The sequence below is a fragment of the Myxocyprinus asiaticus genome, chromosome 27 (genome assembly GCF_019703515.2).
Source record: "Myxocyprinus asiaticus isolate MX2 ecotype Aquarium Trade chromosome 27, UBuf_Myxa_2, whole genome shotgun sequence".
Classification (NCBI taxonomy): Eukaryota; Metazoa; Chordata; class Actinopteri; order Cypriniformes; family Catostomidae; genus Myxocyprinus; species Myxocyprinus asiaticus.
The window spans coordinates 11,753,029-11,780,979 of record NC_059370.1 but is presented as its reverse complement, the minus strand read 5'-3'; the positions used below and the strand labels follow the sequence as shown (position 1 = coordinate 11,780,979).

At 37.3% G+C, this 27,951-nt stretch overlaps 1 protein-coding gene across 1 annotated transcript; it reads right to left on the bottom strand.

Annotated features, from left to right (window-relative positions):
- Positions 1-25: 25 nt before the first annotated feature.
- Positions 26-26,761, bottom strand: LOC127418295 (cadherin-related family member 2-like). Its single transcript, XM_051658819.1, has 31 exons — positions 26,731-26,761; positions 25,185-25,250; positions 24,915-24,980; positions 24,673-24,812; positions 24,493-24,546; positions 24,315-24,404; positions 22,946-23,035; positions 22,737-22,859; positions 21,973-22,116; positions 21,232-21,307; positions 20,072-20,190; positions 19,120-19,335; positions 18,575-18,730; positions 17,120-17,278; positions 16,959-17,020; positions 15,899-16,142; positions 15,390-15,629; positions 13,554-13,623; positions 12,845-13,429; positions 6,870-6,941; positions 6,661-6,710; positions 6,348-6,505; positions 5,894-5,999; positions 5,717-5,805; positions 5,525-5,593; positions 4,434-4,581; positions 4,219-4,340; positions 2,448-2,561; positions 2,234-2,317; positions 822-885; positions 26-319 (listed from the first exon to the last, which is right to left on the bottom strand). The coding sequence occupies exons 2-31, from the start codon at positions 25,234-25,236 to the stop codon at positions 191-193; spliced, it is 3,891 nt and encodes a 1,296-aa protein (XP_051514779.1). The 5' UTR covers positions 25,237-25,250; positions 26,731-26,761; the 3' UTR covers positions 26-190.
- Between the last annotated feature and the right edge of the window lie 1,190 nt (positions 26,762-27,951).

Genomic DNA, 27,951 nt, shown 5'->3' with positions numbered 1-27,951 from the left:
TTATTGGCCCTCCATTGCACATTGGAATTGTTGAACCATATTTATATTGACTGATTGACTGAAGTCATGGGTCAACTCTAAAGATAACAAAGTTTGGGTATAGATATGTATAGAACCTATGTGGGAAAGTTATTGGAGTCTTTTCTCTGTTTGGCAGGGCCAAATACAACAAATGGCAGGCAGGTGGAGGTTAGAGGTCTGTGGTGCTCATAGAATGGTTTTCTGAATCTCTCTTTCTCTCTCGCTGGGCTAATGCAGTACCCAAAGGCTCAATGTAAGGAGATTCACTCTCATCTTCCTCCTCTTCTTCCTCAATTACCTACCAAACCAACAAAAACATCACTCAATAACACACACAAACCAAATAATGTTAAGAGCTTTTAAATAATGCAAAAATAGATGTAAACAAAGTTCTCAACATTTGCACCGCAGAACATCATTTATCTCGTTTACCAGTAAAATATCAAAACATCCTTAATAAGACACATTTACTTTGAAAAGCATATGACATAAGATATTAAGTCTTGTTTTTCAGTTAAATTTTTAGAATTACGAAATTGAGTGAGATTTAAGAAAATAAAACCAAACAAAAAATTTGCCAATGAGGTTAAAAAATAAATACAACTTATTTATAACTTAAATATATGTCTAAGTAAATGTATTTAATTTTAGGGATGTTTAGATATTTTTACTGATAAAACAAGAAAAGAAATACACATTAAGAAAGTTTTTTGAAGTATATAAACAAGTGTGTCTTTTTGCATTATAAGTTTGATAAATATGATTGAAATATATTATCTTTATTTTTAAAATACATTTACCATCATTGGCATAGTGTCTTTCTCTGTCATGGTCATATCAATGTTGTAGTCCAGGGAATTAAGGCTAAAACAGAATAGACATAGCACAGAAAATCAGAATCTCACAAAGCAGTTTCTCAAAAAAAAAATAAATAAATAAATAAATAAAGAGGACATTATGAGGGGAAAAAAGAAAGAAAAAAAAAACATTACAAAAAGAGACATTTTGTAAAAGTTTGTTTGCTTGAAAGAGAATCAGAAGACATTTAGCATGTAGTATAGCTTAGTGTGATTCTGAGAAACATGGGGTCACCAGTATCACAGGGACAATAAGTTCGTCTAACACTATTGCTAAAAGTAAAACCAACAATCTAGATATCATTATTCACAATACAACAACAACAGATGTCAGCTTTAATGAATGAACACAGAACTGTACTCAGCACACTACCCTCTTTTACCATTGTTTACCACTAAAATCTGATAAACAAAATGGGATCAGACACCGAGTCAGTTTTTTAAATATAGGAACTTGTATAATATTGTTCAGATCAGTTCAGTGCAGGTGCTTATGGAAGATCAATTGTTATCTCTCGTTGTTCAAAGGCTGTAATTATGTGCAATCACACACTGCCCGAGAGACCGGATAATTATGATACATTATGTAATTAATAACTGAAGTGAGCCTGACTGTGTTAGCTAATGCAGCACATTCTGACAACAGAATGACACTGAGAAATAAAAAGAATAGCTTTTGATAGTCTAGCATGGATCAGCTGTTCTCAACTGGTGGGTTGTGATAGGGGCATCAGACAGAAAGGAAAACCAATGCTAAATGCATTTAATAAAATTCAACAAACTATATAATCCTGCATTATAAAGTTGCAAAATTAATAAACTTTACAACTTTTAAAAGGGAGGAGAAAATGTTTTCTATATATCTTTGTTGTTGATGTCAAAGCCTGCACATCCAATCAAACTACAATATTTTGGTACAAATTCATCTTGTCACTTACTTGGTACAGTATTAGCTACACCCAAATTAGATAAATGGCAGCATGTACAGGTTGTGTGGCATGCCTTTATCCTTGACAACCATGAGCAAAACTATACAAAAATATGGCCTAGACCACAATGTGTTTTGTATATTATGTATATATTATAAATTATATTTATTTATTTATTTATTTACTTATTGTACAAATTTGGAACTGTGTTGGGTCACCACTTGATGTCCAATGTAAAATCTGGGTCCTGAAGCAAAACCAGTTGAGAACCACTGGCATAGACTGCAGTACAATAGATGGTAGTGTGAAAACTATTTTTCATACTCTATTTCATGCAAAATGCATTTGAATTCCAACTCAAAGCTTTTGGTTGAGAATGTCATATTTACTCTGATCTCTAGAATAAAATAGAATGGTGCACAATACCTCTCTTTGTCTGCGCTGGAGTCATCTTCATCAAAGCCAAGGTCTGTGGCTGTGTCAATATTCATATTCAGCACTGGGTTTGCTCTGTGGAATACATATCAGACAATCTCACACACCAGCAGTGAGCTGGAATACCTATCCAGAATGATATGAGACTAGGCCAGCATTATGTAGCTGGTGGTGACGCTTAGGTAACCAATGATGTCTATCTCACCCCTCTTTAGTGTATTTGTTGGTTCCAGGTACAACAGGGCCAGTCTTCTGATTCTCTATTACCACTGCGGATGCTGAGTTCATGGCTTTGGCTGCCTTGAGCTTCCTCTTGTAGCTTAAGAATAAAAGACACCAGCAATGTTAAAGGGATAGTTCCCGAAAAAAATCGAAATACTTTAATTTTCTCACTTTCAATCCTTTTCAAACTTGTATGACTTTCTTTTATCTTAAACTAACCCTTTAAGATATGGGGCTAACTTGTAAAATCATTACAGTCGCAGAAAGGCTGAAGTAACTTGTGCATACATCTGTGCATATGTGTGTGGGTGCACATCAATAAGAGCTATTTTAAATCTGTTGGATCTGTTGAGAAGTTTGAGTTGTTTTGTGTTTGCAACCCAGAGAGTGCTGAGAGGTTCTACTTAAATGCCATCCACCTGGCACCTTGCCGAATGTTAGGAACAGGTCTGAAAGGGAGGAAGTTCACTGTATAGCAGGGTTGAGGAGTAACTAACTAAAAGTAGTGACTCTACTAACTCAACTACATTTTTCATTGTCAATACAGTAGCTCAGCTTTTCAAAATGATTTTGTGTTACAAGCTACATTTTCTGTTCTTTTTTCGGGTACAAAATGTGACCGCTGTTTTTATGTCATATATTATTGAGTTATATATTATATATTACATATTATATTAGACCGAGTTGTATATTTTAAAAGACATTAAAGGAATATTCAGAACTGAATACAAGTAAAGCTCAATTGACAGCATTTTTGGCATAATATTGATAATCCAAAAAATATATTTTCGACTCGTACCTTGTTTATTAAAAAACAACACAAAAATCACAGTTACAGTGAGGCACTTACAATGGAAGTGAATGGGGCCAGTCCACAATTATTAAAATACACATTGTTTCAAAATTATAGCCATACGTCGAAATATTACACGTTTTACATTATTTTAGTGTTATTAAATATCTTACTGACCTTACCTGTGTAAAGTTATATCCAGCATTACAACTTCATTTCCATGACAACATAATGCCGTAAACCCTGCAAGCGATTTTATCAAATTAAAATCATGTTAACTTGTATAATGTTTGTTTTTTTGGCTATACTTTTAAAATACTGTGTATTTTAGTGTTCATAGACTGGCCCCATTCAATTTCATTATAAGTGCTTTACTGTAACTATGATTTTTTTTTTTTTTTTCTTTTTTCTTCTTTTTTTTAAAAACAGGTGACAAGTTGAAAATATTTTGCTGGTAATCAATATAATGTTACAAATCATGTTGATTAAGCTTAACTTGTACTGAATCCGAAAGATTATTTTAACCACTAATGTCACCAGATGCTTTTTGTTAGCAGTTTGTAGTGAAGATTACTAGATTATTAAAAGTGTAGCTTAGGTGAACTACTTTAAATCATTAGTAGCTTGTAGCTTGGCAAACTACAGTTTCAAAGTAGCTTCACTAACACTGCTGTAAAGTATACAATATATATATATATATATATACTTTCCTTACACCACATTCACAGGATCTGCTTTACCTTCCATCTCAATCAACATGACCATGTTTAGCCATTCAAATATCACAATCTGCCTTCAAAATGATTCAACAGATCTTTTATAATGAACAGTACACCAACAGAGATTGATAAGGTGAGCCAACAGCACCATGGAAACCAACAGAAACCAAATGGAAAATACTGTATTTGTTTATCCTGATAGAAACCAGAATGAGTTAATACTGTATTTCAGTAGCTCTTACTTTCTTCTGATGCACACAAGTGATGTTGTTGTTACAACCAAAACAATCCCAAGTGCGGCCACCAAACCAATCATGATGAATACCTCAATCCTGACCTCTTTTTGATCACCACCTGTTGTTGACTGTTATGGAACAGAATGAATACAAACATCTTCATGCCTAAATTTTGGAAGTGTTTTAAAAAGGAATAATTGTATTTATTTATTTGGACTTACAATGCCAGTAAATCCAAACTGAGATAGTACGACTCCATATTCCTTATAAACTTCCTCTGAATTCAGGATTTTGTTCACTTCATCATAGTCAAGAGCTGTGCCATTTGGAAATACAAAGTAAGCCTCCAAAACGGTAACCTCCTCAGCTCTGCAAAACAAATTGAAATCATTTTAAAAATAAAAACATTTAAATGAAGTTATTTAAAGGCTGAGTTCACTCAAATAATGTTCTGTTTTCTTCCAAGGAACACAAAAGGAGATCTTAGGCAGAATGAAATCTGTTACCTTTCACTTTCATTGTAAATAAAAATAAAAATAAAAATAATGAAAGTGAAACATTCTGCCTAACATCTACTTTTGGGTTACACCTAAGAAAAAAATTATAATAGGGGTTTGGAACAACATGAGAGTAACGATTGACATAATTTTCAGTTTTGGGTGAACTATCCAACTTCTAACCTTAAAGTACATTTTTTTTTTCTTAAAAAAAGTTAAAAAAAAAAAATAATAATAATAATAATAGTAATAATTGTTTAAATAGTTTAACTTAATCTCCAGTTTTAAGAAATTAAACATATTAACACACTTTTATATCTGGGGCCGAAAACATAAAGTAATGTTACATCTTTCGTGGATGACGGTGCGTGTTCTCATCTTTTGCTTACGATCAGTTCTCGTAAGATTAGAAATAGTCATCATGTATCAATTTGACACTTTACTTTGAAGTTTGTTTTTTCAGTGGTCATTTTTAAGACCCCAAACAGAACATTAAGGTTAAATGGGCTTTCAGGTGTAGCTCAGATGGAATGTAAATTTCTATGTCTGTGCCATAATATGATATGGAAGCTGTTTGTCTAATCACTCTAGCACAGAGATACACAGACAGTGTTAAAGCCCCTAAAAATGTGAGAATACAAGCTGACTTGGATTCTGCATTATGATGTACACGCCACCTGCTGGATCATACAACTCACAACACAGAATGATGATTCAGTAATGCCTTTTCTTTTCCAGTTGTATGCAAAATCCAGATATCATATGTTTATTTTTACATTATCATATGTTTACATTAAGGTTTGTGTGTTCCTTACCTTAGAGAATTCGTCTCACTAAACACATTAAAGATGTGTACTGTTGCTTTTGTAGCACCTGCCAGAACCCTGAAAAAGATATTAGCACACTTTATGAATTTCTCTTGAAAAGGACACTGTTTTTAAAATGCATTTTCATTTCTGAATTTAAGGACACATCACCTTTAAAATCAACCTTAAAGTGTTTCTTACCCTCTGATCTGAGGTAAATTTTCATTGACTTCAGATACTGATGACCTAAACCTGAGACTCACTCTGAAGGAGCTATCTACTGTGAGAAGCTGCAAAACAAGGTTATTAGAAATTAGAAAATTTACAATTTAAATGAACAATGAATCAATCAATCAGTCAATTAATGAAAGGTCCTACCTCAGTCACAGAGGTGGCACAGAGCTTGATCTCAGCATCAGGGTTACATGCTTGCACCTCCACCACAAACTTTCCCTTCTGGCTACTGTCTAGTGACTTCTGGGACCTGAACATTATAAAGGTGTTAAAATACTGTCTCCTATCCCAGCTTAATATGCAGAGTAAAATATTAGTAAGCCATTTGTTGGTTATCTTTCTCAAAAACTGAAAACACGGTGCCTCTTTAAAGCTATAAAAATCCTCTGTTTGTTTAGAGCAACCTGTCCAGCCCAATACAACAACAACATGGCATGAGTTTGGGCTGGGACTATCTGGTTGTATAATCAACAGCAGACAAAGGGATTGTTAAAAAAGGCTGTTTGAAAACAATGTTTATTTTTGCAATTCTGTTCGGTGGCCCTACTGGCGCAGAAATTGCATACTTCAGCTTTAATATTGTATATACATTTCTCACCGTATATCTGTACTGAAAAGTCCTGAAGAATCTTCCTGAACTCCAGAGTCAGCATAGAAAAACACATCCTGTGGGACAGTCACATCACCACTGACATACTCCACCTTTAAAACTTTAAAGTCAGTTTTTCTATTGACTCCTTTGTCTCTGTCTTGGGCCTTAATAGGGAAAGTGAAAACAAACCCAATGAGAACACGTGCATTGCATTCTGACAATTACATCACAGTGGGGAAAAAATACATTACAGTACAAAGAGTGATATAAACAGCTAATTTAACCACATAAGTGTCAATAAGTTAACTATAATACTCACATAAACTTTGGCAACAGATGAGCCTTTCTCAACTCTTTCAAGGAGTACAACTACAGAAAGAATTGTGCAGTAGTTTAGGTGCAATTAAAGATCTTTGATTGTTGGTAGGAAAACATTGTCATGTAAATCTATTTCAAAACCATTCAGCATTTTCAAACATCTCATTAATAATAATAATAAATAAAATAAAAAAAACAGTTTTTGTTTACCATAGAATTCCTGCAGTGTGATGAACTCTGGTGAATTGTCATTGATATCCTCAATATTAATAGAGATAACCCCTACAAAAGGGCAAAAAAAAATGTAATTCACACAAATAACACAGACCTCAATTACTAAAGGAACTTAATTAAACCAGTCTATATAAAAATAATGATTTTGCCTTGTAGTTATCATAACTTAAAATGTAGAGTTAGAATAACTACCCTGGTTCCCTATCTGTCACTCACTCGACATTGTGTCGATGTAGTGACACTAGGGGTCACTCTTGGGAGCCTGAGACACCTCTGGTCTTTGATAAAAGGCCAATGAAAATTGGCGAGTGGTATTTGCATGCCACTTCCCCGGACATACGGGTAGAAAAAGGAGCTGGCATGCAACCACTCATTCAGATTTTCTCTTCGGAGCCGAACGGTTGATGTTTACTGAGCTGACTGTTCATTCACCTCTGCTGGATCTGACAGCGCATTTCAGCGGCTTCTCCCTCCTCTGCACTGGTGCACTGCAGAGAACACCCCTGGGCGCTTCGGCAGAAAAAAGAGAGTATATTTTTCTAAAAGAGTATATTTCTCTAAAAGAGCGGCACACACAGAACATCTTTTTAAAGACGCAATTAAAGATTCCTTTCCGTTTGTGTGTTATTCCTGGTTGCGGTCGTTACCTCTCAACTTCAGACGGTCATGAACGCTGTCTTTCGTGTCTGGGCGCGACCCACGCGGAGACAGCGTTCGTGGATGGTTCAAGTACTCACTGCGAGAACATGACCATGGCAACATTGCGGTCACGGCTTGCTTTCGTAAGCGCGGCTAGCACTGGGAGCGATTTGGGGACCCCAATGGGACCATCTCCGCCGGGTATTTCCCTACAGACCTCCCATTCCCCAGCATGCTCGTCTGCCCCGATCAGGCTTCCGTATGAGTCCGCCGGCTCGTCTCACGGCGAGTTCGACCTCTTGTTCAGAGCCCGCGAAGCTGATGAGCTCTCGAGCGCAGCATCGGAAAGCGGGCTTGTCCAGTCGGACGCCGAAGCCTCAGTTGAGCTCTCCCCCTCGGGAACGATCGCCCAGTCACAGGCTGATGCGGAAATGATGGACATGCTTTCCCGGGCGGCCACAAGCATCGGGCTAGAGTGGAACCCTTCACTCTCCCCTGAACCCTCGCGGCTCGATGATTGGTTCCTGGGCTCGCGGCGCTGCTCAAAGCAGCCATGCCCTGCTCCAGTACCTTTCTTCCCGGAAGTGCACGTGGAGCTGACAAAATCGTGGAAGGCACCTTTTACTGCCCGGTCCTGATCTTTCAGCTCCCCCACCCTCACTACCCTCGATGGCGGAGCGGCCAGGGGCTATTCGGCGATTCCCCCGGTGGATAAGGTGCTCGCGGTGCACCTATGCCCGCAGAGCGCCACCACCTGGCACGGACGCCCAAAGCTCCCGTCCAAAGCCTGTAGTTTCACGTTGTCCCTGACGGCCAAAGCCTACTGTGCTGCTGGACAAGCCACCTCTGCCCTGCACGCCATGGCTCTCCTGCAGGTTCACCAAGCCGAGGCGCTAAAAGTACTGCACGAGAGTAGTTCTGCCCCAGATTTGATGCAGGAACTGTGCTCGGCGACCGACCTCGCTCTCCTGGTGACGAAGGTCATGGCGCGGTCTCTCGGGTGGGCGATGTCCACCTTAGTGCTCCAGGAGCGCCACCTTTGGCTCAACCTGGTCGAGATGGGAGAAGCCGACAAGGTACGGTTCCTTGCTGCCCCTATCTCCCAGGTTGGCCTATTCGGCGACACCATCGAGGACTTTGCCCAGCAGTTCTCGATGGTGAAGCAGCAGATGGAGGCTATCCGGCATATCAGGGGAGAGTGGAGACTCCACCCTCAGGTGGTTCAGCTGATCTGGAGTCGATTCGGACAGGCACAGGTAGACCTGTTTGCCTCCCAAGAATCCTCTCACTGCACCCTCTGGTATGCCCTGACCGAGGCACCTCTCGGTACAGACGCACTGGCACACAGCTGGCCCCCTGGACTGCGCAAATATGCGTTTCCCCCAGTGAGCCTACTTGCACAGACTCTGTGCAAGGTCAGGGAGGACGAGGAGCAGGTAGTTCTGGTAGCACCCTTCTGGCTCACCCAGACGTGGTTCTCGGACCTCACGCTCCTCGCGACAGCTTACCCCCATCCCCCCCAACCCCGCGTGAATTCCCCTGAGGAAGGACCTTCTTTCTCAGGGACGGGGCACCATCTGGCACCCGTGATCAGACCTCTGGAATGGCGGTGGTAGACACGATCACTCAGGCTAGGGCCCCCTCTACGAGGTGCCTGTATGCCTTTAAGGGGCGTCTGTTCGCTAAGTGGTGTTCTTCCCGATTGTAAGACCCCCAGAGATGCACAGTCGGATTGGTGCTTTCCTTCCTGCAGGAGAGGTTGGAAGGGCGGCTGTCCCCTTCCACCTTGAAGGTGTACATAGCCGCTATAGCAGCACACCATGACACAGTGGACGGTAAGTCCTTAGGGAAGTACGACCTGATCATCAGGTTCCTGAGAGGTGCCAGGAGGCTGAACCCCTCCAGACCGCACCTCGTTCCCTCATGGGACCTCTCTGTAGTTCTTCAGGGTCTACAGAGAGCCCCATTTGAGCCTTTGCAGTCAGCTGAGCTTAAGGCACTCTCCTTGAAGACTGCCCTCCTGACTGCGCTCACTTCCATCAAGAGGGTAGGAGACCTGCAAGCGTTCTCTGTCAGCGAAACGTGCCTGAATTTCGGTCCAGGCTACTCTCACGTGATCTTGAGACCCCGACCGGGCTATGTGACCAAGGTTCCCATGACCCCTTTTAGGGACCAGGTGGTGAACCTGCAAGCGCTGCCCCAGGAGGAGGCAGACCCAGCCCTGTCGTTGTTGTGTCTGGTGCACGCTTTACGCATCTATTTGGATCACAGGCAGAGTTTTAGAATCTCTGAGCAGCTCTTTGTCTGCTTTGGCGGACAGCAGAAAGGAAGCGCTGTCTCCAAGCAGAGGATCGTCTACTAGCTTATTGACACCATAATTATGGCATATCACGCCCAGGACGTGCCGCCCCCAGTAGGGCTACGAGCCCATTCTACCAGGGGTGTAGCGGCCTCCTGGGCCCTGTCCAGGGGTGCCTCTCTAACAGACATTTGCAGAGCAGCGGGCTGGGCAACACCCAACACCTTTGCGAGGTTCTACAACCTCCGGGTGGAACTGGTTTCGTCCCGTGTAGTGGCACGCAATACAAGCAGATAAGTCCGGGATAGTCGGCCGGGTGTATCGCTTGCACATAGCGCCTTTCACCTCCCCTGAGCTGAAGACGTGCGCCATTAACTCCCAGTAGTGTTCACAAACTGTGTTCCCTGGTTGACTTCCTCCGAGCCCTGTGGCAGTCGAGTTTTCGAAGAGACTCGCTGCTGGCCCAGTACACGTGCTAACTAAAAGCCCTGTACTGGGGTAGGTGCTCCGCATGTGGTGGTTCCCCTTAGGTAACCCCATGCGATGTATATCTTCCGCTAATTCGTTTCCTGTTGGCAAACTGCATCTTCCTTGGGCAGAGGCCCCTCTGCCACAGTCTCAATGTTTGTAGTAACTCCTCCCCAGTTGGGTAGGACCTGCAATGAGACTTCTCCACATGACATACTTCCGACATAGCTTGGCAAGACCATGTGACGCGTTTCCACTTAAATACCCCCCTTCTCTCTGGGCGAGGTGTGGTCTCCACGGTATCCTCCCCTTGGGAGGGACACTCCCCAACTAGACCTGGTCTAGCCTGTCTCTATCTTTTGGGTAGTTGACTTGTCCCCAAAGAGCCGTTCGACACTCATAACAATGTTGGGGGAGGTTAAGTGTCAGCCTGGTGCACTGGCTACAAGGCACACAGTTGTCTGCCCATCACACACCACCAGTTCACGTAACACAGTTCAGCCAGTTGCTGCGTTTTGTATAGGGACCCCTAGTGTCACTACATCGACACAACATCGAGTGAGTGACAGATAGGGAACGTCATGGTTACTTGCGTAACCTCCGTTCCCTGATGGAGGGAACGAGACATTGTGTCCTTCCTGCCACAACGCTGAACTACCTGCTGAAATAGCTGGACCTTGTCTCGGCTCCTCAGCATAAAACCTGAATGAGTGGTTGCACGCCAGCTCCTTTAATACCCTTATGTCCGGGGGAGTGGCATGCAAATACCACTCGCCAATTTTCATTGACCTTTTATCAAAGACCAGAGGTGTCTCGGGCTCCCAAGAGTGACCCCTAGTGTCACTACATCGACACAACGTCTCGTTCCCTCCATCAGGGAACGGAGGTTATGCAAGTAACTATGACGATTGTTTTTATTGAGATAACTCAATTTTAAAAGTTTTTGTTGGCTGAACTTGTGATAAGTTATTGAACTTACAGTATTTAGCTGACTTCAAAAATGTTTGAACTTCCACTATGCATGAACAAATTATGCAAATTGCAGTTTTTCTGTCTTGCTTTTAATTTTATAACTGTTTGCTGCTTTTATTAATGCTGTGGGTTGTTGTGTTTGTTGTCACTTTCAGGTATTTGTAACACAGAAATAATTTGAAGCACATCTCATCTTTTTAATCAGTGATGTGTTTGGTGATTGTCACCATTGTGATTTGTGTGTAAAGTGTTTAGGCCCGTGCGTGTCTCTAAGTCTGAATATGACTGAGGGATGTTGGTCTATAAACACCAACTGGCAGCTTATTTTATCTCCAACAATGGGAATTGGAAAGCCCTAATCAATTATACGGTTATAAATAATATTAAATGATCCAAGAAATTGGACTTCTATATTCAATTTGAATTGAAGTAGTTGACTGAACAAAGAAATTCAAGTTTACTTCAAATGACATTGAGCTCATTTAACAAGTTATACTGATTTAAGTCAACTTTATGTTCTGTTTAAACAACTTTCCATCTTAAGTAGACACAACTTAAAATTTTAAGGCAGCAAGAACACTTAATTTTTAAGTTAAAACAACAAGATTGTTTTTCTTTTCTTTTTTTTTTCTTTTTTTTTTTACAGTGTACACTTAAAGGTGAAGTGTGTAATTTTTACATTTTCCCCTATCACAGTTTAATTTTTAAGGCAACTGTAAGTAAGCCATTTGTAAATTGATTCCCCAGAAAAAGTAAACACAGTAGCTCTGTGGTGTTCCCAAAACATTGCTCTGTTTGTTTGAGCAGCCCAACAAGCCCAACATGGCAACACTGACTCTACCAGTGGCATGAGTGTGGGGTGGGACAATCTGTTTGCCCAACCAATAAAAGACAGGGGGCAGTTTTGGACACCTTTTTGAAAACAGACATTTTTTAGCAATTATGTTTGGTTAATAGCGCAGATATTACACACTTCAGCTAAATTAATTAAAGGAATGTTCCAGGTTCAAATACAAGTTAAGCTCAATCGACAGCATTTATGGCATAATGTTGATAAGCCTAGCACTGGAAATAATTTTAATTTGTCCCTTATTTATATAAAAAAAGCAAAAATCATGAAAGTGATTGGGGCCCGTCCATAATCGTTACAGTTTCAAAAGTATGGCCACAACACATAAACTTTATAAATGTTAATATGATTTTAGTGGTAAAATCACTTACTAGTAAAATTATTTCCAATTTTACAACTTTGTTGACATGATGACAATGCCGCAACCCCAGCAAATCCGTAATTTTATCACTCTTAAATCATGTTAACACATATAATGTTTATTTCTTGTGGCTATACTTTTGAAAGTGTGTATTTAAATGTTTATGGACTGGCCCCATTCACTTCCATTGCAAGTGCATTACTGTAACCACAGTTTTCTTGTAAAATAATCGAGGGACGATTTGAAATAAGTTTTTTGTGGTAATTAGCATTATGCCAAAAATGCTGTTGATTGAGCTGAACTTGAATTAAACCCCGAACATTCCTATTTAATGCTGGACAACAAAGAGCAACAGAACTTACCTTCAGTGCTGTCCCTTCCCTTCTCCGTGTAAAGATCTACCACCATAGCAGTCAAGAACACTTGATCACATTTCTCATAGTCGATAATGTACATAGGATTTGCTTTCACATCACCATTAAGCTCAACTTTGAACCATTCATCGGGACACAGCCCTCTGGTTGCACTGCATTGGCATTCAGTAGAAACAAGCTCATATTGAAGAAAATGGTGAGTGTCTGCATCAGAGCCTTTGATTGTGCTCAGTGCCTCAGGAAGGCTGGTGTTCTCTTTAACATTCAGGGTCAAGCCAGCTGGGAACACAGGTGGAGTATCATTAACATCCTCCACCACCACTTCAACTGTGGTCACAGCCTTGTTCTGACCCAAGTCCGAGGCCTCAACCGTCAGAGTGTAAGTCTTGCGGTCACTTTCATAGTCCAGCTCCATGACGGGATCCACTTTGATGTCACCCCTGTAGCCTTCACTGTAAGGCTCAGAAAATAAAATGAAACTTCCGAAACTACCACCAATGATGTTGAAGAAGATGCGGTTGTTGAAGTCTGTTTGGTCGGCATCATGAGCCCGGACAGAACCAACCAATATGCCTGAAGAGGAGACAACCGAATGATGTCAGTGTTAAATATTTACTACGTCATGTAGGCTCTTGGAATTATTTAAAGTCATAATGCAATGTATTTCAGTTCATGGAAAACACAACAAGCTACTTGCCTCCTTCACTTTCCTTCACGTGAAAGGTATAATCAGGATCCAGGTATTCTGGATAGTTGTCATTGACATCCTGGAAAACAGTGAAAAGAGAAAAAAAATATATAAGTCATCACCTCAATAAAAGGCAAAATGACACTCAAAAATAGGTTCACTCAAAAATGAAAATTATATTATTATTTACTCATCTTTATATTGTTTCAAACCAGTTTCTGTTTTTCCATGGAACATAAAAGCAGTATTTTTGAAGAATCTTCTCGCTGCTCTTTTTCATACCACGACAGATACCATACCAGACTTACCATGTCTGTAAAGCTCCAAAAAGGACAAAAATATCACAAAAGCACCAAAAAAGTCCGCAAGACTCATGGCAAGTCTTCTGAAGCCATACGATACCTTTCTGTGAGGAACTGAGCCAAATTTTAGTTGTCATTCACTGAAAATTTTCCCCATTGCTATAGTGCTCAAATCAAATATGGTGGCAGGCTGCAGGTTTGATGTCAATGATATTTGGTCACTAGACAAGTGGGAACCAATGAGGTTTGATGATGTCATTGACCACCAGTTTGAAGTGATGCGTCAAAAGGTACCATATTTGATTTGAAAGCTACAGCGGAGGTCAACATTTTCAGTGAATAACGATTTAAACTGGTCACATCACAAAGCTATTGTAAAGTGCATGAATCATGCTACATTTATGTTGCTTTTGTTGGTGTTTTTTGTCATTTTGAGCATGACTGGTGTGACTGCTGACTATGAATAGTGTTGTGTTAAAAAAAGCATGAGACTATTCTTTAAATTCTGATTTGTGTTGCACGGGGGGAAAACGAGTTTGGGATGAAATGGCTTCATTTGGAATAATGACAGAAATTTAATTTTTGGGCAAACTATTTCTTAAACCCCATTTGTTATGCTGGGGCACTTGCATAAAATGCAATACAGAAATGTTTTGGGTTCAATATGAGTTAAGCTAAATCGATAGCAATTGTGGCATAATTTTGATTGCTATAAAAATTCACTTTGACTCATCCCTCCTTTTCTTTAAAAAAGTGCAACAAGGTTGCAGTGGAAGTCAATGGGGCCAATTTTTGGAGGGTTTCAAGGCAGAAATGTGAAGCTTGTCATTTAATAAAAACACGTACATTAAGTTCAGTTAAAAATAGTGTATAATTTTAGCTATAAAGTTGTTTAAATGAACATTTCTAAGGTCATTTTAGAGTTTTAGCATTTACACCATTACATCGTCATGACAACAAAGTTGTCAAATTGGATATAACTTTACACAGAAAAGGTTAGTAAGTGATTTTATCACACAAATTCATGTTAACATGCATATTATTCAAGTCGTGTGGCTATACTTTTGAAACAGTGAGTATTTTAATGTTTACAGATTGGCCCCATTCACTTCCATTGTAAGTGCCTCACTGTAACCCAGATGAAAAGGAGGGGCAAGTCTAAATAAATTTTTGTGGTAATCAGCATTATGCCACAATTGTTGTTGACTGAGGGCTAGTAGTCATGAGGGCAGTGGTGGCTCAGCGGTTAAGGCTCTGGGGATTCAAGCCCCAGCACTGTGAAGATGCCACTGTTGGGCCCTTGAGCAAGGTCCTTGACCCTGTCTGCTCCAGGGGTGCTGTATCATGGCTGACCCTGTGCTCTGACCCCAGCCTAGCTGGTATATGTGAAAAAAAAAAAAGAATTTCACTGTATATGTGCAAAATGTGTGATAAATAAATACAATTATTATAATTATGACTGAGCTGAACTTGCCCTGAACCCAGAATATTCCTTTAATGTAACAAGAAATTTAACAATAAAACATAAATGCATGATTCTCACCCCAATGTTGATGCTGACTGTGGCTGTTGAGGACAGGGATGGCGTGCCCATGTCTGAAGCAATCACCTTCAACTCAATCACACCATTCATCTCATGGTCAATGGATTCACGGTCCAACGGACCCTTGTTCTCTAGCAAACCAGAGTCCAGGTCTATTGTGAAGTTACTACTGAAAGAGCTGTGCTCAATGTGATACTGGATTTGGCTATTTGGTGTTTCAGGTTTATCTCCATCTCTTGCCTATAAAAAAATAAAATCAGTAATTCTTAAATGAGGTCTTAGAACATTACTTCCATTTCATTTTTTCACTTGTGTTCATTAGGAATGGAACCTATGACCCTGGTGTTTCAAGTGCAATAGTCAACTAGTTATAGTTCAGAAGTAAAAAATATCACATCCATTCCAAAAAATTTTAAGATGATTTAACATTGACACAATCTCAGTTCATTACTTGAGATGTATGAGAAACTTTCTCAGTCACTCACTCACTATTAAACCCACTAAATCACCTGGATTATAAGCTTCAGGCTTTCGTCTTCTTGCACAAAAGCATTGTAAACTTCTCTGTTCATCTCTGGTGTCTGATCATTAATATCCTGAATGTTGATCACCACAACAGTGGTACCAATCTTGCCTTCTGAATCCCTGGCTTGCAGGGTGAGTGAATAGGAATTGGTGCCCTCCCAGTCAAGAAGATCTCCATTTTTTACATACACATTTCCATTATTCTCATAGACATCAAAGAACATCAGGCTGGAAAATTAAAGTACATTTGAGAGATGAAAGAAAATAACAAGTAAAGCTGTCATTATCTCTTGTTATGGCCTTGTATGATTGAAATGCACTACACACATCTGTATATTCTGATTCAATCATCATTCTAATAGTCTGAAATCACTCTTTAGATATTTTAAAGCCAATAAACACTGAACTAACAATGGCCCATTATGTTACAGAATTTGTAATTCAATATTAACATAAGAAATAAAAATCATCATCCCTTTAACATTGCTAATATTTCTCCTAGAGAGCACTGATATTAAACTGAAATGAAAAGGAGACTTTTGCTGAAGTCACCTGCTTCTCAGACGTTTCTCTTCAGGAAATGACCCTGGTTATCTTACAACTGTCCCCTCTAAATTTTCAGAAGCAATCATAACATTATCTGTGCAATCTGTGCTTAGATTTGCCAAAATACCAAAGTCTGTAAAAGTCAAAGCTCTCAAACATCTCTCATAAAATTATTTCAAGATCAAACTGTCAGAGCTATGCAATCAACATTTATTTTACAGCTTTCTATTCTTACTGTATGTCAACAAGAGTCTCATTTGTGTCTTGCAAAAAAAGACAAACATCTGAGACAAAGCTAACACTTGAAGAAAGCATAACTGAGAACTCCATTAAGTCTCCTGAGCCATGAAACAGCAATCTCTGAGATCTCTGACATTACTGTTTAGCTCTTTAAAAGCCAATATACATTGAATTAAGAGTCATCTATCATGCTAAAAACTTGTAAAAAGTTAGCGTGGCCTAACCAAACTATAACAAGCTAAATGTTCAACAACATACATGCTGTCCGGCAACAGTTTGTAAGTGATCTTTCCATCGTCCAAGGCATCGTCATCTGTTGCCTGTCAAACGGAAACATAAAAGAGTCTGATCAATAAGTCTAAGCCACCACAACAATGAAAAACTGAAATGCCACTGTAAAGTGAATAACATTTACTTACTGTAATGCTAGCCACAATAATTCCATTTTCACAATGTTCATTAACAGGGAAGTCATAAAATTCCTCCTCAAACTTAGGGAAGTTGTCGTTTACATCATTGATGTTAATGGTGACAGTGGCTACAGAGAAGACATTAGAACTGGCATCTGTAGCAACAATCTGGGGAGATTTAATGAAGCATTCAATTTTAAGTGAACATTATTGGTAGACAGGTTGTACAATTTTGATTCTACAGCTCTTCAGATAGAGTGCAACAATTACAGAGCCAAGTTTTTCAGCAACCTTGGTTATGGAAGTATTTTTTCATTCATTTTCTAAAAAAAAAAAAAAAAAAAAATGAACCAAACCAACCAGCTCTGAGATGAATCACAAGATTACAAACTTTGATTTGACACTTTGATTCACTCCCATTAAGTATTTCGAATGACGCAACTGAATCAGAAATTAGGGTACAATACAAAACTATTTAATTTGTTGTGATTGTATATACATATAAAAACAGTATAGTTTAAGTTTATTGCAAAATATTCAAACATATACAAATGCAGTATACACAAACTACAAAGTAGCTTGAGAGTGAAGGGAGACAAACTCAGTTATTCTTCATGGGAGTGGGAGGTCAATGCTAAGCTTTCTTGAAGTGGCTTCTATTTCCATGGTAACAGCAACCTCCCTGATTGGTGGATTGCTTTTAAGGATTATGGGTAGTGCTGTTTTTTAATGAAGATGAATTCACACTGACACATGACTTATGACTTTATAAATAAATATACATACAGTATATATATATATATATATATATATATATATATATATATATATATATATATATATATATATATATATATATATTTATAAAGTCATAAGTCATACTGTATATATACAGTACGTATACTATAGTGTGTGATATTGCTTTTATACAACAGTTCTATAAACAGTGTTGGGTAGATTGCTTCTGAAATATAATTTGGTACTGATTACAACTTACATGACTAAAATTTTAATTAGTACATGATCTTTTTGATTTCACCTTTTAGACAATCTAATCTGATTACTTTTGGATTACTTGTTACATGTTTTGATGAAATCAAACAGCATTTTTCCTGCAACTGTTTTATACAATATATCATATTGCTTGTATAAAGTGCATTGTTGTTATTTTTATGGGTGGTCAAACGCCATACCCAAAATAAAATACTCTGTGTTTCCCGGTTTCCATCAGGTTGGTGTACATAACTTGAAGCAATAAAGACTAAATAAATCCAGTGTTTTGTGCTTGGCATGCTCTGTAATCACTTAAAAATGTAATTGATCTTAAGTAGGGCCTATGTTTTCATACCTTATCCACCTAATGTCCATTCACTCTAAAGCCAGGGATAATTCTGGCATCGGCCAAAGCTCCAGACCAGTTAGCTTATGCGGTTAATCTCAAGAGACACACCTTTAAATACAAACCTGCACAGACATTACTGTCTTTTTCTCAAAATCAACAGTGGTGGGATCTCTTATTGTCAGTTGTACAACACTGTCTCCCACCCCAGAGCTGGGAATAACAGAGAAAGCATCCATATCTGGACCCTCAACACGAAGATTGAACCTACTGTTTGCTCCCTGTAATAGAAATAAGTTCATCATCACTTCATGAGATAACACCAGTCATCATCATCATTATCATCATTTTAGTGAAAACTTGAAAATCACTGAATCTCTTTGAAACAGGGCCCATATTTAGCACCGGCAAAAGCGGCAAATGCAGGAAAATATTGGATTTAGCGAGTAAATAAAACCAGCTAGTTGACTGTAACTTTTATTAGGAACTACAACTTAATACATCTGTGTGCTTTGAACTGAATTGTAAAATTGAGTCTGACCTCTTGTCAACGGTTTCATGACCAGTAAGAAATATTTATGGCCAGCATTTTTTTTTTCAATTCACCCACCATTGGCTGGTGTGGCAAAAAATTAATTTTGGAACCCGTGCAAAACATTTTTTTACAGACCTGGTCTGGATCTTTGACTCTGATATCCAGGCCAGCCACAGCCACTCCTGCAGATGAGTTCTCATCGACATTACCCGTGAAGCTGTTTTTTGGAATGCATTCATCTCCACAATCATAAAAATCTGGCCCATTATCATTTACATCTCCAATAGCAATCTGTAGGTCTTGTACCGTGCTAGCTATAACTCCGTCGACATTAGGGTTTGTCTCACTTGCCTAAAATACAGGAAGAACCAAATCAATCAACACAACAAAAAAATAAATAAATAAAAAAACTTCATAGAAATCACTGACAAATTATAATACACCTTCATTAGTTAAAAATAACGTATAATGAAAAATGCATCAATACAAACTACAATGGGCCCAAAAAGTATTCAAACAATTCTGTCCAGGTTAAAAGTGCTGAATGTCACAAAATATTAAACCAAGTGTCATTTGCAAACAAATTATGCTTTTCTCAGAACTAACCTAACTTTTCTATCAATTGTTTTAATATCCTTTAAGCAGCTGGTGTCATGGACATTTTAGTGGATGAATGAAGTCAGTTCCTTTCAAGATCACACATGTGTCCTATAGCAAAACCACAGGTGTAATTCATCACATTAACTATGGAAAAGTTCCACTAAATTTGACAACCAAAAAGTAATCATATATTTTGACCCAAGTTTGTACAGGATATCTATTGTTTTATCATTTGAAACCTAACTAACTTCTTTATAAAAAACATTTTGCTTGAAAGTGTGCCTTTCTTCAAAATAAATGCCACTTGGTCTGATATTATGTAATCTTATGCAAAGATATTCATATATTCTTAAATGTAGCATATGACCAAACACTTTTTGAGGCCACTGTACACAGTGGCACTGTTCTACCTTCTAATACACTCTACATGCATAATAAAAGGACACACATTTCTATTAAATTCACAACTCATTTTGAAAAAACTCACCTTTATTTTCAATTCTACAACAGCATCTATTTGCAATAAATTCTCACGGTCAAATTCAGTTTTAACAGTTATTTCACCATCATTCTCTTTGATTTGGAACAGGTCGGGTGCATTAGTATCTGTAAAAAAAGATAAGAAAAGAAATAATCAATATGGGAGATGCAAACCACTTATCAGTCAGTGTCTTTGTACAATGTAGAGATGTATTAAAGATAAAGGTGCAGTAAATATTTGTGTATATTTTAAAAGGTTTTACATTTTAGAAATTAAATGACTTCAGACATATCAGTGATCTCAAAAAGCTGTTTTATTTTACTTATGGTGGCCGCCATGTTGAGATCACATAACCTGCCTTATACATCTACCTTTATCTTGGTAAAACCCCATTGTCACACTTTTAGTTGCAAAATAAATTAATCATGGGTGACAAATAGTTAATAGGCAACTTTTATGGCATAAGAGATCAAAAACCTTTTATTTTGCATGATTCTGTTTTCACACCGATAGGTGTCAGTATAAGGTCTGAGACCACTGATGTATCAGTTTTTAGGAAGATGAATAAAAGCCAACAAAACATAAACAAAAATAATATGTGCACCTTTAAAGGGGTCATGAAATGCTTTTTTTTTTTTTTAAATCATTTTAATGTTCCTTGAGGTTTACTTATAATTTAAGTCAAACTACACAGTATTTGTAAAACAAAATATAAAAAAATATATTTATAAAACATGATAATTTTCCACCTTCATTCTGCCTCTCTGTCAGAAACGCTCAGTTTTGGTGCTGCAAAGTAAACGGTCACTGTTCTGATTGGCTCTCTGCTCTTGACTGACCTGCTCTTTCAATGTCATCTCACTGCTCACCGCTACTGGGCGGGACTACGGAAGAGATAATGTAAAGTAGGCACTGATGTGTGGTTGTGGAGGCGATCAGATGCCAATGTCTAACATAGCGTGACATCACAATGTGGAGGAAGTAGAGAACGAGTCATTTTGGCAGCTTGGTTTCAACAAATACTCTTTTTTGCAGTGAGGAGGAAGTTCTGAGTTCTGAAACTTACAGTATGTTTTTATAGTACAATGAACTCTTAAATGTCAAAAGATCAAGGGAAATTTTATTCCTCATGTCATGACCTCTTTAAAAGCTCTCCACTGACTCACTTTCAATGCTGTAGCGGATGGCGTCATTGACTCCAGTATCTGGATCCCTGGCTCTCACAGTAAAGACTGGCGTGCCCTGAAATAGAGCTTGCAGTGAGAGATTTCAAACCACTCCTTTATATACATTACAGCAGTTGTTCTTTACTGGTGGAATGCAGGTCAGATAGGATTGTGGACGACTGGGGGGGAATAGCAATGCTAAAGGCAAATTATAAAATGAAACGAACTATATAATTGTGCATCATTAGGATAGCAAAATAAATAGGCTTATAAAAAAATATTTTGCTGATGTCAAAGGCCATGTGTCACATTCTGTCACAGAAGCTAGCCAAATTACACAGATGTCAACACAGACAGATTACTTGACATCCCCTCATCCTCGAAAACCATGAACAAAACTATGCAAGGTTAAAGATGTCTTTGCAATGGCGATAAACGTTTGTGCTGACCACAATGTGTTTTGTGCTTTCAGTAGACATTTAGATCATTTATACATTATCCTGTTTAGCTTATGTCATCTTAATAATTTTTAATAAATATTGCTGGGCCTATGCAGTTCATGTTAAATTAATACATTTAAGTTGTTAATTCTACAGACATTTTTGTTTCATTTTGTATGATAAACAACATCACTGCATGTTCAATCTAAAATCTGGGTCCTGAATCAAAACCAGTAAAGAACTAGTGCATTACACAATTAATTTAAGAATAAGACTATATATATATATATATTCTACTCACCATAGGAGAATTCTCATCAATAGTGGCAATGTTAGGTAAATTCAGAAACTGTGGGTCGAGGTCTGGTACATCTTTAATTGTGATGAACGCAATTGTAGTGGAGGACTGAATCACGTCTACATTATTCAATTTCCCACCACCATCCTGACAAAACAAATTAACAGTCAGTATATATAGGACAGATAATTACTTTAAATAGATTTTGTGTTTATACATATGTAGCAGGGTAGGTTAAACCCTCCCTGTATTAGTGACTTGTCTTATGTCATCATGCCATTATTGACAGCCTATCAGCAGTCACTGCCTGCCTTTTAAGGTTTAAGGTACATGCCACCTGGGTATGCATTATGGTCACGTACCCGTCACTTCCGGTGAATTTTGTGTCACGTATTATGGACGAACAGCTCTTCTTACATATATATGTATGTGAATATGAAACCTGTGACTGGATTCCAGTATCGCATGTGCCATTAAGTGTTCCTGATTTATTTGTTTGAAACTCTGCTTTTACCCATTTTATTTTATTTTCTTTGTCCTCAATAAAGATTTTTTATTTTTATAATAGGACCCACATCTCTTGCCCTCTTGTGTAGAACCTGTGTGACCTGTTTAGTTAAATCTGGTGTTTTCATATACTGTATACATATACTATATTTATGTATTTATGTATAGGTAACATTACCTATAAAGAGGTAACATTAAGGAATGTTCATTATTTATTTGAATATGATTACTGAGAATTATTCAGGAAAATGAATACTCACACTTGCATTGATTCGTATCTGATAGAAAGGACTTTTATCAGTAAAGCTCAAATGTCCCTGCAGGACAACATGTCCAGCAGTCTTAGATATTGAAAATAGATCAGCCCCGTCATTCGGCACTACCTAAGACAAACACAATGTGTTATGAGTACAACTGAACTGAGATGCGAGGGTGAAAAGGCAATTTATGGCATGGAATGGAAACATACTTCATCAATATTGAAGTACACAATGGAGGCCGTGCCAAAATCAGCATCTATGGCGTTTGCTCTAAAGAGTGTACTGCCCACAGTTCTATCCTGAAGAAGAAAGACATAATATAAACTGTGTTCAAGTAATGAAATACTCTTAAAACCACACTGAAAACACCACAGAGCCACATTATAGGGTCAGTCTCATGAAAAAAAAAGGTTCTAATCACATTTTATCACAAATTCAAAAGAAAAGAAAAAATGATGTCTTGCATAAAGATAAATGAAAAGTTTTTAGCACCATAAAGATTTTTTTATTTTATTATAACAATATGTTTCAGACAGCTAAGCACTTTTTTTTCATTACCGTAATACATCTTATTTTACATGTAAGTGTAAAAAATAAATGACTTTTAGAGGTTTATATGTGTGTGCTTGTGTGTGTGTGTTCTCATAAGATTCTCAACAGAGTCTTAGATAATGGAAATATAATTATTATAGACAGTACAACAAATATTTCAAATCTAATTGAAAATAACAATCTTTTTTTTTCATAACGTTAATAAGCAATTGGGAAAATTGGGTGCTTGAAGGAATAGTTCACCCAAAAATGAAAATTCTCTCAATATTTACTCACTCTTATGCCATTGTAGATGTGTATGACTTTCTTTCATATTCTGAACTCAAATGAAGGTTTTTAGAAGAATATTTCAGCTCTTATGGTCCATCCAATGAAAGTGAATGGATGCCCAAATTTTTAAGCTCCATAATCACATAAGTCAGCATACAAGTAATCCATATGACTCCAGTGGTTAAATCTATATCTTCAGAAACTATATGATAGCTGTGGGTGAGTAACAGATCAATTTTACATTCTTCTTCTTCTTTTTTTTTATTTTTTATTTTTATTTATTTTTTTGTGATTGACATTCTTCATGCATACCGCCCCCATTTCAAGCAAAAAAGGACTTTAATATTGATCTGTTTCTTATCCACACCCATCATATCACTTCTGAAAATCTGGATTAAAATATTGGAGTCGTATGGATTAATTTTCTGATGCCTTTATGTGCTTTTTGGTGCATCAACATTTTGGCACCCATTCACTTGTAATGACCTACAGAGCTGAAATATTCTTCTAAAAATCTTCATTTGTGTTGCAGAAGAAAGAAAGTCTTACACATCTGGGATGGCATGAGGGTGAGTAAATGATAAGAGAATTTTCATTTTTGGGTGAATTATCCTTGTAATTGTCATGAAAAGAATGTCACAATGCAAAAAGAAACACCCACGACCAATTATTACACATTACAAACAAAAAATATTTAAATAATAATAATAATAATAATAATAAAAATACAGTATAATGGGTGCATGTTAACCTCACCTCTGCAACCTCCAAGTTGTATGGCAGATCAAGGAAAACTGGTGCGTTGTCATTTGCATCTTCAACAGCAATATAAACAACTTTTGTCTCCTGAAAGGGCAAATAGACACACTGTGACTCACGAAAGAGAAGTTTCTGAACATTGAAATATGAAGCTCTTTTAGTGGATCTAACTTACATCTGCATAAACACCGTCATTAACCACAACGTCTACGTAAAGGAGGCCATTTAACTGATAAAAGGAAACAGATAATACTGTAAGAAAACTATAGTAGAAATGATATAGAATTCAGAATCCCCACCAACTCTTATCCTTCATCTTAATCTCAATACAGGAATAGAAGTCTTAACCAACTACCTCTCTGTCCAGCTGTCTCTTGATCGTGACTTCCCCAGTCTGGTTGTTGACATCAAAATGAATAGCATTTGTTCCCGTGATATCATATGTTAGAGGGTCATTGTCTGGATCATACGCTTCAATTTGAAACGCAAATCCACCTGTTTAAGTAAATAAATAATTTGGGAAATGCTATATTCACGATCAGAAAATGCAAACTGACATTTTGCAAAGCAGAATGGTTAAGACTCAAAAGTACAGACCTACAGGAACATCTTCTCTCACGCTTTCCAAAGCAGTGACAATCACAGGTACAGACTGACAGTAAGCTGGAGAAAACACATACAGAACTCAGTATTTGAGTTAAAATGAAAACATATGCATTATTTATTTAAAAGAACAATATTTGGGAAATTGTCCTCTTTAAATGACAGTAAAACTTGGACATGGTTATCATGGATTGCATTTGGACTTAGTGCAATGTAATAAATCACAACTTCTTGACTTCACTGACTGATTGGTGAGATACTTACAAGAAGCTATGAAGGTAAAAAGGAGGAGTAAAAGTTTCTCCATCCTCCCCATGTCTGTCTTTAAGGCTGTATGTAAGAAAAATTAAATAGATCAAGAATGTGTCATACCATTCTTTTCACCAGCTCTAAAGCAAATTGAAGATTAATACATTTGCTATAACAGAAAATATTTCATATATATATATATATATATATATATATATATATATATATATTAAAAAACAAAAATTAACACTTTCCAATAAGGTTCTATTCTCTAACATAAGTAAAGCATTAGTTATCGTTAACTAACAATGAATGATGAAATGTTTACAGTATTAAACGTAATGTTGATTTATCAAATTACTATTTTTCATTGTGCATTCATGTTAGATCATAATGCATTATACAACTTTGAATGTAAAAATGGCATTAGTTGAAATTATTGTAACATTAAAGGAATATTCTAGCTTAACACAAGTTAAGCTCAGTGAACAGCATTTGTGGCATAATGTTGATTACCACAAAAATTAATTATCTTTAAAAAAAAAGGCAAAAATCAAGGTTACAGTGAGGCACTTACAGTGGAAATGGGGGGCAATTTTTGTTGGATTTAAAGGTAGAAATGTGAAGCTTACAATTTTATAAAAGCACTTACATTAATTCTTCTGTTAAAACTCATGTATTATTAGAACTTTAAAGTTGTTTAAATCGTAACTTGTCATTTCAGGGTTTTATGGTTTACGTCGTTACCTCAACATGGCAATGAAGTTCCATGTTGAATTCGATATAACTTTATACCATAAGGTTAGCAAGTGGTTTTATGACACTAAAATCATTTAAAATCTATACTTTTAAAACAGTATTTAAACATTTATTGGCCCCATTCTCTTCCATTAAAAGTGCCTAACTGTAACTGCAAGTTTTGCTTGCTTAGGACAAGCTGACATTTATTTTTGTTGTAATCAACATTGTGCCACAAATGCTGTATATTGAGCTTAACTTATATTGAACCTGGTATATTCCATTTAACCAACATTAATAAATGCTGTAAAAGTGTTGTTCATTCTTAGTCCATGTTATCTGATGTAGTTAACTCATGCTAATGAATACAACCTTATTGTAAAGTGTTACAAAACAATTTGCACAGTGTTACCATCCAAGCCAATGATATCATGTGTCATAAGCTGTAACAAAAATTCTTGCATTTTAGATTTTCCAATATGCCTAAAATCATAGTCCGAATATACTGAAAAAAAAAAAATGAAAAAAAGAAAAGAAAAATCACAATGAGATTGAATTGAATTTCAGATTTTTCTCCTTATAAAAAGAGCTAAGATCTCAAGAATATCTAAAACTGTGCTCAGATTTGCCAAAATAACAATCAAAAGTCAAAATTTTAACATGAACTCAAATATTTTTAATCCAATTCATCCAAGACCGAATTTCAATCATCATCAGTTTCACAATATTCTTTCTGTATCCCACCATTCTGTTTTAATTTCTCCAAAGGAATTTTAGGAGAAAACGATTTAGAGCATAACTGAAAATGAGTTACAAGACTTACCGTGTCCAATCTGCCCTCGATGCAACCCCAACAAGTGCTGTTCTTCAAATGAGATGACAATATATAATAGATGAGACCTTTGGCTAGTGCATCACTGGCTATTACAGTCCCCTACAGTTGTAAACGTAAATCATTAACATCACAGGGAAGAAAGGCTGCGTGCTTAATACAGTCTTCTCACCCTGAAGACACATGACAAAGCTGCTTAGTGGCAACGCAAAAGCAGATCCTAAAACAGTGTTCAGAGAATGGTTTATGCAGTCTGGGTATAGGCAAACAAATGTCACAACAAATCATGTCCAAATGAATCCAACCCATTCACAGACAGATTCAACAACTGAGTAAGCTTTGAGATATAAGATTAATAGAGACTAAAATATTAAAAAAGGGGAAATTACATGGAAAGAACCAGGGGGAAAGTAAACAAATAAAGTTACAACAAATAAAGTTTATTATACCTGATTAGATGAGATTGGAAACACAATCAAGAAAACACAGGACAAAGATTTGGCATCTACTTTCTAACCCATCTATAAAATCATGTGTCCTGAGTTTCATAATAGTTCAAGTGTTTCTTTTCTGGATTTTTCCTGGCCAGACATCACCCCAGTAATGTTGACATAATGTGGGGTGAGAGATTCCAGGAAGCAAATGAGTTCATTAGCTATTCAAGAACCCACCTACTCTCGGTTCGCCTCTAATGAGCTCTTACACATTAAGTCCACTTCCCCCCAAAGGCTTTCATAATTAACGAGGGATGGACAAAGGATTACTCTCCCCTGGGGTGAATCTTTAACGCCACCAAACAAAAACAATGGTTGATCTTCCTCTTGAGACTGATAGAAAGCTCATGATTGTTCATCCCTAATTGTTTGGTGTTTACCACTGTGGCCATGCTGTGGCAATAGGGATTAAACTAAACCCACCGCACACCTAAAGATCAACTAATCCCATTATAAATTTTGTTAAGCAGTTTTGAACATATTAAAATTTTTATAGATTTACCACATATTAAGATTTCATTAGATTTATGTAAATCTTATTTAATATAGCCAGTGGGCTGCAAACATTCAACACAGGATACAAAACTATTTTGGGGGGGATTAATCTAACAGCTGTTAAAAAAAAAAAAAAAAAATGAAATACAAAAATGAAATACAAAAAATGAATATGGTACAATGGTAATGAAATGTAGAGGCTAATGTTAAATGAAAATACAAA

What these genes read in the sequence shown, in the direction of transcription:
- LOC127418295 (XM_051658819.1), bottom strand. Translation starts at nt 25,236, where the DNA reads ATGGGGAGGATGGAGAAACTTTTACTCCTCCTTTTTACCTTCATAGCT. An exon ending in AGAGACAGCTGGACAGAGAG is followed by an intron (nt 24,547 to 24,672) that starts GTAGTTGGTTAA and finishes TCCTTTTATCAG; the next exon opens with TTAAATGGCCTCCTTTACGT. An exon ending in CTTGTGTGCATCAGAAGAAA is followed by an intron (nt 2,562 to 4,218) that starts GTAAGAGCTACT and finishes TTTATTCTTAAG; the next exon opens with CTACAAGAGGAAGCTCAAGG.